Here is a 16,571-nt window from a genome sequence, read left to right as displayed (position 1 = left end):
GCCCACGGGTGGAGACACCAGGCTCAACAAGCAAGTATTGCTCGTGAGGGTTGTCACCAACGCTGGTAGAGGACAGGTCCACCTACATCAACGGACAAGTAGGCAGAGGGCAAGGCATCGAGCTTCGAGAAGCGCGACCCTACGGTAAGCCCTGCGCAACACACGAAAAGACCAGAGACACCAGGCTCAACAGGCAAGTATTGCTCGTGGGGGTTGTCACCAACGCTGGTAAAGGACAGGTCCACCTACATCAACGGACAAGTAGGCAGAAGGCAAGGCATCGAGCTTCGAGAAGCGCGACCCTACGGTCAGCCCTGCGCAACACACACGAAAAGATCATCGCGATGGCAAACCCGGCCAATACCCAGAATACCCAAGGTACCTCAGCCACCGGTGCCACCTTCGGGCAAGCTTCCCAGGATCCTACTCAATCACAGATGGGCCCGCCTCTCGTACCAGTACGAGCTTGCCTCTCCAACCGCCGAGAGAGCATGCTTCTGGCAGCCCATCCGTCATCCCAGCCATCAGTATCAGCTAGCGGCGACCTAGAGCCCATGACTGCTACACGCGAGATTGTCGGCATCGAAATCAACGACGTCCTGCTCGAATACCTCAAAGATTCTAACTACGTTTACCTCCGTTATACCGTTGACACCGAGTGGTTCGAATTACAAGAGGATCCCGAACCTGACGAGCACAGCAATGCCTTTTACTCCCTTAGCACAGGCCGAATCCGCACTGATGGCAACATCACCCACAACATCAACGACTTCACTGTCACTAACTCTAGTAACCTCCAGAAGAACGTGAAGGATCGTCCCGACTTCTGGTGGCGATTTATTGTCTCTACGCTAGTCTCCCTACGCAACTGCACTGACGCCATCAATAGGCATCTGCAGACTGTGGACCGCAATGAAGGAGAGACTCAAGCTCTACGAGACCGACTAGCGAATGTTGAAGCAGCCCTTGATGAAACTTCGAACAGTAAACAACTACAAGTTGGCATGGTTAGCAGCAACCTGTACAAGGAGAAGCTGACAGAGATCCGACGCCTCACCTCGGACATCGGAAAGCTCAAAGCTGCGTCAGAACAACTCCCCAACGTTCGCGATGACCCCGCCTTCAAAGCCCTCGCCGCTGAGCGCGACCTTGCCGCCACCGAACGCAATGAACTCAAGCAGAAGGTTGAGGACCTATCCCGCCGAGCCGATGAACCGGAGAGCGGTCCTAACTACGCAGAGTTGGCACAGAAGCTCAAGGAGGAGTCTGACAGCGCCGACTGGTGGGCAGACCAAGCTAAGGCCAACGCTGAGCTCTGCGACAAGTTCAAAGGACAAGCTGATCGCTATTCTATCGAGCTTAACCAGTATGATGTCAAGTACTCTAACATGGAGGCGAACAAGAACGAAGCTCTCGCCCTTAAGGATAAGGCTTACGATGAGCTCAACCTCCAGCTCACCGAGGCTAGACGTGAGACAAAAACGGTCACCGACCGACTGCTGCAACATGAACCCAACTATCAGCCGTACACCCTCTGGCGGCGCGAGCGATCTTACGACCCAGTACGGCCTGTACAATCAAGCGTTTTGCTACAGCGACCTGTAGATGGTACCGCTGACCAACTCTCACAAGATCCTCGCCGAGCTGGGTACACCCCATGGGATAACCGTACTCCCGTGCGCGACGCCTCGCTACCTCCTCCATCATCGAACCCATACGCCCCCGCTCCTACAGTACCGCGACCGCCGCCCGTCGCGCCCTCTACCGCCGGTGGAGGATTCTCTTACAAACTCCCAGAACTTGAGACGTTCAAGGGCAAGGTCGACGACGACTACGAGCGGTGGCGCGAGATGGCAGTGGCCAAGTGTCGCACATACCCAGAGGACTGGCAAGCGGTTGACTACCTCAAGTTCCGCATTCAAGGCGAAGCTTACGAGCACATCCGAGATGTCAAAGCTCGCCATTTCCTAGATTTCCTAGAGACTCTCGACAGCCAGTATCTCACCTATGATCGGGAAGCTGACGCCGAAACCCTCATCGCCGACGGCTCGCTCCGCTACAAGTCTGGACAGAAGTTCATGGAGTGGAAGTCTAAGTTCACCTCTTGCATGCGAATCCTCAAACACAAGAACGCGACCCAGATCCGATACGCTCGCGAGTTCATGCGACCCGGGTTAGCTATCGCGACCACTGCCGGATCTCACAAGGATGAGACCATCCAGTCCTTCTTGCTGCGAGCGCAACACATCGACCAGGGACATCAACAGATTGACGCTGGCCGAAAATTAACTCCCGTTACGAAGACCGCTGGTGCTAGCCGTACCCAAAAGTTGGTCACCTTCCGGACACCCGACACTCCAGGTCACAACAACGCCGCCAGCACGCATACGTACAAGAAGATGGCCTTCGAGCGGTCAGAGAAAGACAAGAAGCGTCTAGCTGACTTGAAGCTCTGCTTCAAATGTGGCAAGGATGACCATCAGATGAGGCACGAGACTGCCCCCTGCCGCGGCAAGCCCTTCACTCCTTCTCACCAAATCCCCGCACTGGCTTCTTTGTACATCAATGCTCTCGACGCTTCCAACGAAGAGGAGCGAGACGAGGATACTGAGGAGCCGCTGGACGACAACGACTTAGTGGATGACGATGGCTTCTACGTCAACGACGAGGAACTACTTGAGCATTTAAATTAGGGGCTCCCGCGCAGAGCCGCGTGCGGGAGCTCAATTGGCGTAACGCAAAAAGACACCAGCGCCGTGTTCGAAACCAGCATCGCCGTTTCGAGATCGCTGCAGCCTTGCTGCTCGCCCCTGACGAAACGCCAACTATGACGGAGGTCCACTTCGTGTCCTCCGCCTCCATCGGAGGCAAGCCTTCTAAAGACTTCAGCCGACAACTCGAGTTTCCCGGCTCCGCTCTCACGCGACCTGATTGTTGGCAACCGATTTCTACCCTTATCGACACGGGAGCCAGCGCATGCTTCGTCAATCAGTCATGGGTTAACCAACACCGCCTAGATACTATGCCTGTGGCCAAACCCATTCGATTGTCACTAGCCAACGGCGGAGAAGTGGACAAGCTTACCCAGGCCGTTGATCTGCCCGTCCGACACGGAAGCCATACGCACAACGTCCTATGCTACGTCACCAATATCGGCAAGTACGACGTTATCCTAGGCATGAATTGGATGGACTATCACCAGCCTGCCCTCCACTTTGGCGACCAGCGATCACTCACCTTCGCTAAGGCAGGGTGCAAACTTAACTGCCTCCACGAAGGACTCCCAGAGACGGTTTACGAAAACGGAGTTTGTCACAGTCACGTACAACTAGTCAAGGGAGACTACCAGACAGGCGACACCACTACTAAGACGAACAAGGATGGTAAGGTGACGACTGAGGAGACTATGGCTGATATCTACCTCATCTCCGCTGCCGCTGCAACCGCACTCGCAGCCAAACATCCTGACCAGGTCATATGGTTGGAACCCCGCCATTGGGCCAAGCTTGCGAAGCCCCCCGATGAAGACCGAGAAGGCATCGGCGTAGCCGCAGTCTCGCAAACTGACTTTGAGAAGTACATGCACAAGATGGAGCAACCTTACATGACTAGAGACCAGATTGGCCAGCTGGTACCTGAGTGGGTGTTGGACGAACTACCTGATCTGTTCAACCCTCATCTGGCTCATCAACTCCCCGAACGAAGACCAGGAGTCGACCACCCCATCGACCTGCTTCCTGACACTACGCCCCCTAAGCCTCATGTCTACGGACTCACTCGTACCGAGACTGAGGCTGTTAAGAAGTATATCGATGACATGCTGCAAAAGGGCTTAATCAAGGCCAGTAACTCCCCGTTTGCGTCACCTGTCTTGATCGTCAAGAAACCTGGAGGAGGTCTCCGCATATGTGTCGACTACCGAGCACTCAACAACGTCACTAAGAAGAATCGAAATGCGCCACCAGCCATCAAAGAAACTCTAGCGCGCATGGCCAAAGTTCAGATTATGTCTCTCGTCGATGTTGTAGCCGCTTTCAACACCGTTCGGATTAAAGAAGGTGACGAAGAGAAAACCGCCTTCCTCACCCGGTACGGACTCTATGAGTATATGGTCATGCCCTTTGGACTGTGCAATGCACCAGGGACGTTCCAAAACTTCATCAACGAAACGCTGCGCGAATACTTGGACGTTATATGTACCGCCTACCTAGACGACATACTTATATATAGCGACAACGAGAAAGACCACCGTTCGCATGTCCTAAAGGTTCTCCGCAAGATTCAAGGCGCAGGACTATCGTTGGATCCCACGAAGTGCAAGTTCGAAACCAAGCGAGTCAAGTACTTAGGCTTGATCCTCACCACCGACGGCATCGAAATGGATCCGGAGAAGGTCTCCACTGTCCTCGATTGGCAACTGCCGAGATCAGTGAAGGACATGCAGTCTTTCCTCGGCTTCTGCAACTTCTATCGCCGGTTTATTAAAGGGTTCTCATATATCGCTAAGCCACTCACGGAACTCACCAAGGAGGGTAGTCAACGACATTTCCCTCTCCAAGCTAATGGACAAGCTGCGAAAGCCTTTGAACAGCTAAAGCTTGCGTTTAAAACAGCGGGCGTACTGTCCCACTTTGACCCAGATTTGGAAACGTGGCTCGAGACTGACGCGTCGGACTTCGTTACCGCAGCTATCCTCTCGCAGATGCACAAAGGTGTTCTACGACCTGTAGCGTTCTTATCACATAAGATGACACCTGCCGAGTGCAACTACGAGATCTATGACAAGGAGCTCCTCGCGATTGTTCGAGCATTCGAGGAGTGGAGGTTTGAACTGTCAGGTACTGATGATCCCATCTTGGTATTGTCAGACCACCAGGCCCTCCAGACGTTCATGACAACCAAACGCCTCAACCGACGGCAAGCTCGATGGGCTGAGTTCCTAGCTGAGTTCAATTTTAGAGTCAAATACCGTCCTGGTAAACAAGGAACTAAGCCCGACGCACTCACTCGCCGACCGGGCGATCTTCCAGCTAACGCCGAGGATGAGCGACGTCAACACCAGGTACAAGTGATCCTCAAGCCTGACCAGGTGGATCCTGAGTGTCGAGTTGCCACCTTTAGCTTCCACTTCGACGGTGGCTCCCGACACGCTGTATATCTGGCCAACGCCCTCGGTGACGAGCTCCGGACGTCCCAGTCTCCTTGGCCATGATGATGTACCAAGACAGTGAAACGGACGACTTTAGCGACGAATACCTCTTCGCTCTCGGAGACACAGCGGAGGTCGATGACACGTCCGCTGCACCGCTTACGGAGCCGGACACGTCGCTGGACGAAGCCAATATCCTCCAGACCGTTCGACAAGCTTACCCGGATGACGACATCGTTCAAGTTATCCTCAAAGCCAAAGCTGATGGCCAGCGCCGCATCCCGTACCACCTAATTCACGGTCCAAACAGGATACGCTTAGAGCTTGGTGATTGCTCAATACACGACGGAGTCTTCTATGTCAAGAAGAAGGTCTACATCCCCGAATCAGGCACCCTGCGCACCCGGATCATCGAACGCGTACACCGATCCTATTGCGGTGGCCATAGCGGCAAACACGGTAGCTACGACATGTTAAACCGCTGGTACTACTGGCCGAAGATGATAAATGATGTAGCACAGTACGTCAAGAACTGTTTGGCCTGTCGGAGATCGAAATCTTACCGCGATGGGAAACACGGGCTCCTACATCCACTCCCGATACCTGAGCGATATTGGAGTAGCATCAGCATGGACTATATCACGCACCTGCCTCCTTGCACCGATAACGGCCGCACATATACCAACGTCTTAGTGATTGTTGATCGGCTTAGCAAGAAGAAGAAGTTTATACCTGTGGTGGACCTAAAGGTTGATACCCTTGTGAAAGCCTTCGTCGAGTACGTGTGGCGTGAGGAGGGATATCCCGACAGCATCGTCAGCGACCGTGGAGCCCAGTTCCTCTCCCATTTCTGGACACGTCTTTGTCAACGACTGGGTACCAAGCCAAAGTTGTCAACGGGCTATCACCCAGAAACCGATGGGCAGACGGAGAACGCCAACGCTTGGCTAAAACAATACCTCCGGTCATATATTAACTACGAGCAAGACAACTGGGCTCTCTTTCTTCCTATGGCAGAGTTCGAAGCTAACAACGCCATCAACGCTAGTACTGGGACTACCGCTTTCCGCCTCACTAAGGGCTATGACCCGAAGTCTGGTCTTGAACCACCTAAGGTGAACACTGGTCTCACTGCCCCAGCTCGCAGAGATCAAGACAACGCCAACAAGTTTGCAGAAAAGCTAGACGCGCTACGCAAAGCCCTTCGGCTCGAACTACAATGGTCACAAGCTAAACAGGCGGAATACGCAAACGACGCCCGGCTCCCAGCGCCTGAGTTTAAGGTCGGCGATCAAGTTATGTTGGACGCCCGTAACTTCCGTACTACACGTCCTAGTCTATCACTTGACTTCAAGAACCGCGGTCCCTTCACTGTCACACGCGTCATTGACAATATGGCTTACGAACTACTCCTGCCTCCAGAGATGGGCAAGCTCCACAACGTCTTCCACCCGTGGTTACTACACTTACACGAGGAGGCTCCGCTGCCTGGTCAACTGCGCGATTCCGCACCAGCTGAGTTCGCCGATCCCGACGAGGAAGATGGTACAAGCTATGAAGTGGAAGCCGTCCTAGACTCCCGCGTCAACAAGAGACTTAAAGACCCCTACTCTCGCAGCGGTCTTCTCCAATACTTAGTGCGATGGACCAACTACCCCGCCGGCACCGACAACCCATCTTGGGAACCATACATGAACCTGGTGGACTCCGCAGACATTGTCCAACAGTACCATGAGTCCCGCCCTAAAGCTCCAGGACCACATCGAAAGTTTGCGACGCTCGCAGGCAAACAGGATTTACTTATGATTACAGTGATCGCATCCTCTAACAATCCTAAGCCTCCACCAGGAGCCCCGACGATACAGCAGACGGAGGAGACTATTGGCCCGCGTAGCTTTCGCAATACCGGCAACATTGCTGTTTAGGCTTACAGAAGCTTTTGCAAAGCAAGCTAGACAACTCTTTTTAATTACTTTAAGCGACGGAACCTGCTTTTTTTTGAAGGGGGGGTAGTGTGATGGATCAAACCTACGATCCCTCACGCGATCACGTGCCATACAATCACGTGCCACGCTGGCAGTTGGCCCGTGCGAGGAATAATAAAGTTCCCCTCGTACTTGTATATAGATCTGTACACACAATCTCACTTATTAGAGGCATCCTAACTATTGCAGTGTACTAGTGCCTTTACAGTCACGTGGAAAAGGGGGGAGAGTGGATGCTTGCTTGGATGTGGGGGCTGGGGGTCAATCAAGGTTTATACTGATTGTTTAAATAGAGGTAGTGTGGGTTGCATGATGTAGAGATCCTAAGCGCTAATGTCACGTGATCATTCCGCCTCCATCGCTTGCATCCGTAGACGGTTGTCCAATTATCTACCCACCCAGCCTTCTTTCTCAGCCACCTTCCATACGTCTTCGTCGTCCAGATCTACATACAGCCGCAACTCTTTCTCAAGCAAAACTCTAGATAATTTCCATTTCTCTTCATCCCCGAATACGTCTTTTGCGTCTGTAAAGACGAACATGATATACTCTTTACACCACGGCAAATTTCTCAGGCCAGCATAGAACGTATCTCTGACTCTTTGCTCTGCTTCTTCAACCCTGGATTCCCACTTACTCTTCTTTCCTTCGTGGCGTGAGGCTTTGCTTGATCGTCTAGTGCGCTCTTTATCAAGCTGCGTTAGCTCAAAGTGTACGTATGCGTCCCATAGTGCGGGACAATGCACCCCAGTAGTCTCTGTAGCGCGTTTGTATAGGGCACGGATGGAGTGAGAGGTTGTGCCGGAAATCTCGTCTTTGAGCTTCTCGTAGTGGATTGCAAAAGCCCAACCTGCGATACTCCTCTCTTCTGAGCTGTGCAGCGCGTTCTGGTGCATGATACCCCTAACCCTATCGTCGATGGAGAAGCGCGCTTCGTTTGCCGCGTAGAGTGATAGCAGGATGGTATTGTTTGGGAAGCGAGAGATGAGTGGCTCGAGCGCTGTGCGAACCAGAGATGGCTTGACGATCGGCGCATGAGTGACGTGGTGGGTGAGGAGGCGTGCGATTTCTTGGGCGTGGAGTTCTGCGGAGGGAGATTTTGACAGCTTGTGTGATGCGAACCACGCTGAAAAATTATGGTGGACTTCGAGGGCATGCCCGGCGTTGCAATCGTTGGACAGATACGCGAGCAGTGCACAGAGTGCACTACTCTGAACTGCTTTCATATGATCTTGATCAAATAATGCGCGCTCGCTCATTTCTGTAAGTGTTGTACGCACACTATCGATATGTGTGCGATCTGGTTGTATGTCTTCAGCACCTTGTGGTGGTGCACTGGTATGAGGTGATAAGAGCCGCCACAATGCTTCCTGTTGCTTCCCTTCGTGGAGTGCTTGCCAGACCCAGTTGCTGAACAACTCCAGATTCTCTGAGGTGAGAGATGCAGTATTTCCATGTCGCATGAAGAGTACAGTATGAAAAACCTGATCAGCTTTGGCTGAATTTCCGAGATTTGCTTCAACCAGCCCATACGCATTGTATAGGCGTGAGTGCATTGGCTGTCCTTTTAGTAGTCGTTTTGCGGTCTTGAAAGCTTCCTTGGGGAAATATTGGCGTTCAAAAGCAAGTAGATACTCTCCAGCGATATCTCCACCACCCATTGACTCCGAAACTAAGAGTTTGAAGAGACGCCTGATAAAATCTGGACTGAGATTTACGCCATCAAGCGAGAAATCCTGCTGGAAAAGTAGTTCAGTAGTCATCTGGAAGCTATTTGCTGGGCACGGCATGAAGCTTTTGAGGGTTTGCATGAAGTGGGTTGTCTCCTCAGTACTAGAAGAAGACAGTTGCCAATGGCGCTGCAGGAAGGGATCTGACCACCAGCTGCGCTGAATACTAGACATCGCTAACGGTGGCAAGCCACAGAAACATAGAAATGCGTCTATGAGTAGTGTCGCTGATATTCCATGTGGTACTGCTTCCAGGTATAGTTTTAGATCGTCGAAGAAGATGGTGTGAAAAGCGTCGTCTTCAGCGACATTATCAGAAGCGCGCCCAGGGAAACGCAGCTTGGCAGTAGCATCCGTCTCGCGTTTCGTGAAATCTTCGATGAAACTGATCGATGGATCCTTGTCTTGCAAAGGTGGAACATCTGTCAGTATAGCGTCGTCGGAAGGAGTCTGATGTTTCCACCCTCTTGCACCTAGTTCACCGATACGTGGTACTTCGCTATCCCAGAACGACTCGAATGATTCCGTGGAAATATTCCCTTCCGGACGTAACAAGTGATATTCGAGTAAAGCCTGCCAGATTGCGAGAGCAAGCTCTTGATACCCTGCTTCGTGGGTCATAGATGTCAAGCGTAACAGTATGTGCAGGGTAGTCGATGGAGAAACGTCGTTCCCAGATGCGCTCAAAGCTCTGACACACCTCAAGAAGATTGTCCGACAGTCCTCGTATTTGTAGCTGGTGAACTTCGACTGCACATAATCAAGGTACATCATCCACAGATCCACGCTTTGTGAATACTTCTCCAGCAGTTCCTTCCATTTACTGGCTAGCTTGGTTCCATCCCATGCTCTCTCTGCCTCCTTCATCAATCCGGTGTACAGCATCAGTCGACCATTGTAGTCTTTGCCAATCTTCTTCAAGGCTTCCTCGTACGTGCTGATGCGTATATCGGCAAGATGTGCTCGATCAGATGCGGTCAAGTCGGCAGACGGTCGCTCGAGCTTCAACATGGCTTCCTGATGGGCAATCAACGCTATCCAGCCGGAAACATCCTCTGGGTGTTCTCTCGTTCGCCGTATGAGGCTGGCGTTCTTGCGGGTATTTTCCACATCGATTGTGACATCAGCGTCCGATTCGTACTGTGTATCTGGATCAATCGGTTCGACAGAGTTTGGTCCTTGGATTTTCCGATAGTCGATTTCCGGCATAGCCTCGTCTTCATCGTCGGTGTCGCTACGCTTTCGCTTCGGGTTTGTAGATAGAAATATAAAATCCTCTTGCAGCTTATCACCATTGGTGTTGGTGTTCATTAATTTCAGGGCACGCTCATTCGTCCGGTTTGCATGCTTGTCTGTCAGAAGTCGCTTTTGACGTTTACCCTGGGCTGGTATGATGTAAACTGCTTTGTCAGTCGAATGTTCGCGGTCAATCCTTTGGTCAGTAGATATGCCTAGTACGCAACCATGGCCAAAGCGACGATAAGGCGGTATGTCGTATCGATTAAGGGTGCCATATCGTACTATGTCCACGTCCCCACGTCGATCACGGAAGTAGGTCTTGTTTGCTGGGGCATCCTGTTCCCCACTCTTAAGGGTCGGCGAGTGCGGCCTTGTTCTCTTCTCTTTTGACGATTGCCCAACTTTTTCGTGTTGGGGTTCCTTCGGCGGTTCGGGAGCTGGCTTTGGCTTTGGCTTCGGACGAAAGCTTGCAAACTTTGGGACGTTGGAAGCCATCTGGAGATAGCTGGTATCCAAAGTTCTGGTTGATTATCCGGAATGCAGCCAGATGCAGCGGTTGTGGAAACAAGAGTCGCGTTGATGGTGATGCGGACCTCGGGGGTGAAGCTGCCCCACTACAGGCTGAGTCAAGGATAAGTCTGCAGACGACGTCACATGATCATCATAACGTTATTTGAGGCCAAAAGACCGATCACAGACTCTAAATCGTCCTGAGAGATGAGAACGGGGTGAACGTCGCGTTGCACGTGCCTCGGGAGTCCGGCGTCGCCTTTGGCACGAACGGCGCGCCGTAAAATGCCACTAGCGTGAAATCTTGCATCTCGAAATTTTGAATGCGCATCACCGCCGACCTCTAGCTTCTGGACGCAGCGGCCACGACTAATCCCAAGCTATTTCACTGCATCCCATGGCCTCTGGAATCTCGGAATACATCAGCTGAAGCTTTTCGCGACCATAATCGTTTGCTAAGATGGCGACGGCACTACAGAAACAGCTCGCGACCATCGCGGCTACGAGCACCCAGCAGCTTGACTTGCGCGCGCAAAAGTCGGCACACGGAAAGTCATTACTATTCGAGCCCAAGATCGCCGCCTCGCAGTCATTTGAGACTGTTTATCTGATTTGCTATGAGGGGTACAAGGACCTTTGCGCCCTCGACTCGAGGTTCATGCGCTTTTCCAAGAGTCTATTCAGCGAGCAGAGCAAGGCTGAGGACCGCACCCAGATGACCAAGGATGAGAACCGGAGGTTAGATACAGCACTCGAGGCTTTCATTACGCTGGTCGGACCAAGACTGTTGCTCAAACCCGCAGAAAAGGCCCTAGAGTGGCTTGTGAGGAGATTTCGGTATGTTTGGCAGCATCAAACCTCCATGACTTTGCTGCATCAGGATCGCTGACTATGATGCAGTATTCACGAGTACAATACCAAAATCCTCGTCTTCACTTACCTACCTTACCACAATACGCCCCAATTTCTTGCGCTTCTTTCCATACTGCCCGCCAGTCCTCCCCACGCTATTCGCTTCCTCTTCCCATACATCCAAGCGCCGACCAATATCCCTCAGCGGACCATCGCCTACACGGCCATTAATACACCTCAATTCTTCGAAGCCTACCAATCGTACATTGCCAAGGTGGTAGAGGCAGGTCACCAGGCTTCGCACATGCTATCTTTTTGGTCTGGAATCACCGTCGAAGCAATTTATGGCATACTAAGCAATTCGAGCTCCGGCAGAAGAGAGCTCCAAGATCAAGGTACCGAAAAGCTCGTCTTGGACCTGCTCCCTGTGCTCAACACCTGTATGCAGGCCAAGCACGGAGCCGACACTGTATTGGCCTGCTACGCCATTGTCATCATGCTGGTCAACCAGGCCAAGGTTGGAGACAAGGTCCTCGATGGTCTCATGGAGGCTGTCATTGCAGCGCATGATGAAGCGTCGCTCCAATCATGTCTAGGCTGTTTAGCTATTATCGCCATGGAGCGCTCCAAGGCGCCCATTCCAACCAGAGTAGCCAAGGGCCTACTCAAGACACCACAACTTGTCCAAAAGTTGATATTGGTCTCCAACCAGTGTCAGGTCGGCCGACTTGCCTTGGGCTGTGCTCTAGGTGCGCTCAGTGTGAGTTCCGAGGAGAATCAGGGCGTCTTCCACGAGCTGATCGCATCCGGTCTGCTCGGCAGGTGGCGCATTCAAATACTTCTTTCAGCCCTCACCCAGATTCTTTGCGACAGCGCCCCAGGATCTGAGGAGCATGGAGAGTTGCTCCAAATCGCGACAAAACTCGTCGAATCGAAAGAGCTGTCGAGCATACTACAAGAGGCGGCCAAACAGAACAACGCAAACCTAGAGTCGCTAGGGCTTACTATTTCGCAAGACGCGGGGATTGAGGAAACCAAGGATGACGAATCCGATGAAGAGATGCTGGATGTGGACGACGAGTCAACCGAGAAGCCTCCTGTCCAGCTACCAGAACTCACAGTCAGCAGCTTCTTCGATCGCGACTGCGAAAGCCAGTACAATGAGACTGCCAGCGTTTTTGAGATAGCTGTGTCTACAAAGCAAACCAGGCGATTTCTTGGCTTAGACGGCTTGAAGAAAGAGGCAGCCTTACAGCATCCACTCTATCTGTCGTTTCTCGCTCGTGTCTGGACCAGTATTGCCCCTGTCACCATCCGAGTCGCCGCCCTTCGTGGCGCGGCGTCTTCTTTTGAAAAGCTTGAAGCTGCACATCTTCTGCAAAACATCTTGCCATATCTCGTCTCAGCACTTTCAGATCCGATTCCACTCGTCCGTCGCTCAGCTGCTGGATGCATCGGCCTCATAGCACGGAAGGCATCTGCAAAGTCCAAGGTGCCTTCTTGGGGCAAGTCTGATTTGTATGGCGAGGCTTCAAAGAATATTTCCGAGCTAAAGCCTGAAGAGTTCTTGATTTTCATTACTCAGATGCTGCAGCCTATATTAGAGGAATGCGTCATGGATTCAACCTTTGTAATCCCTGCGCTCAGAGATATCCTGGAAGGAGCACAATCAAAAAACCAGCCCAAGCAATCGTTCAAGATGCAGACAAGAACGGCAGTTCTCGGGTTCTTCGCAAGCCATGCTAGTCTCACTCCGGTTCTGAGAGTTCGTATGCGCCTGCTTCCGATGTTCAACATACGCGGAAAGGTCTCCGACACGATCCGCGCCAGTTTTGTAATTCCACTGTTGAACAAGTGGTCTGCTCTTTCAGCTACTAGTGTATCCACCAGCTGCGCCCACGAAGGTTGCTCCATTTCGGAGGTTGACCAGGCTCATCTTGCTTCAACGCTACCGAGAGAGGCGAAGAGCGCACAGCTTTTGCAGGATATCATTACCGGGACCTTGAACAAGGAGCGCGAGGTGTTGGTCAGTGCTGCATTTGACCGAATCCACGCTTCCTGGTCTTCATTCCGATCAGAGGCACGGCATTCACTGGCTCAATGCATGCTGGGCTTAGCTACCGGTGAAGGTGATGGGTCTTTGGACAAGCTCTGCAGAGAGAGGTCTGTGGAGACCCTTCGCGATGTCAGCCTAGATTCAGCAATCCTGGTCTCGTTCCTGGACAGTGTCCCTTCCCCCACGGCCATGCCAGATGGACCGCCAGCAGCAAAGAGGAGGAGAACCAGTAGAAACGAGATAGCACGTGTAGAGCTATCTTCCCAAGACGACGTCCAAAGACTTCTTAGGAAACTCACACTAGTCCTTGAGTTGGTTGAAGGATCAAACCCAGGACAACATCCGACGCTGTTCAACAACCTTTTCGGTATCTTTGCTGAATTGCAACCACTCAAACAACAATCAGGATCTGAGCTAGTATATCTACAGAGTATCATTCTGAGTTCCCTGAGCCCGATTGTACAGACCTTGAAGGAGCAAGATGAAACGACCTCTTATCAGTCAAGCGTACGCGCCGACCTTCTGATTGATTGCATTCGGCATTCCAGCAGCCCGCAAGTACAGAACAGCGCGCTACTCTTGATCTCCAATCTTGCTTCTTGGGTCCCGGATCTTATCTTGCACAATCTCATGCCTATCTTCACCTTCATCGGGTCTACTCTGCTGCGACAACACGACGACTACTCTGCCCAGGTTGTTGATAAGACCATCTCGCGTGTAGTACCCCAACTGGCCGCCTCTCTTCGCTCAAAGCACAGAGACTTCATTGCCGGTGTATCCGACTTATTGCTCAGTTTCACTGCTGCTTTCGAGCATATTCCTCTACACAGGAGGATGAAGCTCTTCGCGGAGCTGGCTCGTACACTGGGTCCCGAGGATTCCCTTCCAGCTATCGTCGCACTACTTGCAGAACGATACCATAGCAAAGAGCAACGTAGATTCTGCGCCGACTTGTTGCTCAACTTTGAGCCTGTTCATACCCTTGTCACCATCAAAGGCTACCTCGATCTACTCAGCAATGCAGTTGCGCCAAAGCCCCAAGTCGCGGAGACACTGTTTGGTTTGAAAGAGAAGGTCAAAGAAAACAGGTTCGATGTAACAATCCAGAGCATGCTCACGTGTTTGGCGGATCTCGCCCTTGATGAGAAGATGAAGGCACATGTCACGAGGGCATACCGAAAGAAGGATGATCCCGAGAAACCGCGTAAGATCTTCGCAGACATCGTCGAAACAACTGTTCAGCTCTCGAGGAAGCTGGTTTCAAGCCCAAAGCTATATGCAGGATGCAGCAGTGTTCTTGCTAACTGCTTGGACCTGCTGCCAACAACTGATCTCACCAAATCAGCAGAGCTACTCCTGTCAAGCACAGATTCGCATGTACAAGCCGCCTCTATTAGGTCGGTCGAGCTACGAGCGGGCACCGTCAAGCAGAACGACCGCAAGTCTGTAGAAGCCCTCATCTCCTTCCTGCCTAGCGCCCAAAAGGTTTTACAACAATCAGCACTGACGGATGTCAAAATGATCTCGGTCAGCTGCATAGACCGCATCATCGAACGCTTCGGAAAGAAGGATATATCCGCTGTTTCGTTGGTGGCTCAGGTCATTGCCGGTCCGCAGTCGTTGTTGAGCAGCGAGGATAGGCTTCGCATCCTGTCTTTGATCTGCCTCACATCTGTCGTTGACGTCCTTGAAGATGAGGCAATCTCCCTGCTCCCCACCATCCTCCCAACAGCGTTTGAGTATCTGGCACATGCCATTGAGACAGAGAAGACAGGGCTCCACAACGCCATCTTCACCTTACTCTCTAACATTGTTGAGCGTTTGGGCTACATGTTTTCGCGCGAATATCTGGACAAAGCGCTTCGGCTGTCACAGCGCTCTGCAGCTGCTGACTTGGAAGATGCCTGCGATGTCAGCCGCAATGCATTCTTTCAAAGCGTGTCAGAGCACCTTAGCGCTCAGGAAGTATTCGCCGCAATCAAATCAACATGGTCACACGCCGCGTTCCAAGGTTTTGAAGCCTCGCTTGAGCACCTTGAGCTCTTGCGCTCCACCATCAACGCTCAGACTAAGGTTAAGCTCGTGAAAGCAAGCTCGCCGCTATTCAGCTTGCTCTTGCAAACGTTCCGCCTACGGGAAATTGTCCAATCGGAGAACAACGAGGACAAGGTTGATGACGAGGAAGTCGAGCAACTCGAAAACATTTTCATTGAATCTGTCATTGCTATGGTTCTCAAGCTCAGCGATGCTACTTTCCGTCCCTTCTTCGCCCAGCTCGTCGACCAGGAAGGCCCCGTACCCACAGATCTTCAACGCTCCATTACATTCTACAAGTTCCTCGCCGCCTTCTTCGATAAGTTCAAGGTACGTTATTTACCTACTCCCAACAACTTAATTGCAACTAACCACCCCTCAGTCCCTCGTAACCAGCTACTCAAGCTACATCGTCGAGCCCGCCGCCAAACTCCTCACTCAACTCGCAACCACCGACCTCGCCGTCGCCCCCCGCGCCGCCGTCCTCTCCGCCCTCCAGAAATCCTTCCAACACGACCAAGACGGCTTCTGGCAAGCACCCTCCCACTTTGGCACAATCATGCCACCTCTGCTCTCTCTCCTCGCCTTACCCTCCGCCTCAACTTCCACGCCAGAGAATAACACAAACAACGTTATTCCCACAATCACTGAACTCGCTGCCGCGTCTAGTTCCTCTATGGAAAATCACCGCGAGATGAACACCATCTTGCTCAAGAATATGCGCAGTGATGACAGGCATACGCGTCTAGCGACTGTACTTTGCGAGCAGAGCTTGACGAGGAGGCTAGGTGAGGAGTGGCTGGGTTTGTTGCCGGAGATGCTACCGTTTATTAGTGAGCTCATGGAGGATGATGATGAGATTGTTGAGCGCGAGTGCCAGAGGTGGAAGAATGGTATGGAGGAGATTTTGGGTGAGAGTTTGGAAGGTATGCTGCAGTAGTAAGTGCCTTTCATGGTAGAAGGGTGTGTTATGCATTTACATAAGGTGGACGTACGTTGTGCTATTTTTCAACTCA

The 16,571-nt window shown here is 52.1% G+C and overlaps 4 protein-coding genes across 4 annotated transcripts; 3 read left to right on the top strand and 1 right to left on the bottom strand.

Moving 5' to 3' along the window:
* Positions 1-344: 344 nt before the first annotated feature.
* On the top strand, positions 345-2,693 carry PtrM4_079270 (uncharacterized protein; the record flags this gene model as incomplete). The annotated part of the gene is made up of 1 exon (XM_066106370.1): positions 345-2,693. The coding sequence occupies one exon, from the start codon at positions 345-347 to the stop codon at positions 2,691-2,693; it is 2,349 nt and encodes a 782-aa protein (XP_065963308.1).
* Positions 2,694-2,827: 134 nt separating this feature from the next.
* Positions 2,828-7,074, top strand: PtrM4_079260 (uncharacterized protein; the record flags this gene model as incomplete). Its single annotated transcript, XM_066106369.1, has 2 exons — positions 2,828-5,174; positions 5,198-7,074. The coding sequence occupies 2 exons, from the start codon at positions 2,828-2,830 to the stop codon at positions 7,072-7,074; spliced, it is 4,224 nt and encodes a 1,407-aa protein (XP_065963307.1).
* Positions 7,075-7,520: 446 nt separating this feature from the next.
* Positions 7,521-10,598, bottom strand: PtrM4_079250 (NRDE-2 domain containing protein; the record flags this gene model as incomplete). Its single annotated transcript, XM_001940817.1, has 1 exon — positions 7,521-10,598. The coding sequence occupies one exon, from the start codon at positions 10,596-10,598 to the stop codon at positions 7,521-7,523; it is 3,078 nt and encodes a 1,025-aa protein (XP_001940852.1).
* A 475-nt stretch (positions 10,599-11,073) lies between these two features.
* Positions 11,074-16,495, top strand: PtrM4_079240 (BP28CT multi-domain protein; the record flags this gene model as incomplete). Its single annotated transcript, XM_001940816.2, has 3 exons — positions 11,074-11,450; positions 11,514-15,885; positions 15,938-16,495. The coding sequence occupies 3 exons, from the start codon at positions 11,074-11,076 to the stop codon at positions 16,493-16,495; spliced, it is 5,307 nt and encodes a 1,768-aa protein (XP_001940851.2).
* Between the last annotated feature and the right edge of the window lie 76 nt (positions 16,496-16,571).

The sequence above is a fragment of the Pyrenophora tritici-repentis genome, chromosome 3, assembly GCF_003171515.1.
Source record: "Pyrenophora tritici-repentis strain M4 chromosome 3, whole genome shotgun sequence".
NCBI lineage: Eukaryota > Fungi > Ascomycota > Dothideomycetes > Pleosporales > Pleosporaceae > Pyrenophora > Pyrenophora tritici-repentis.
This window is presented reverse-complemented; position numbering and strand designations above follow the sequence as displayed.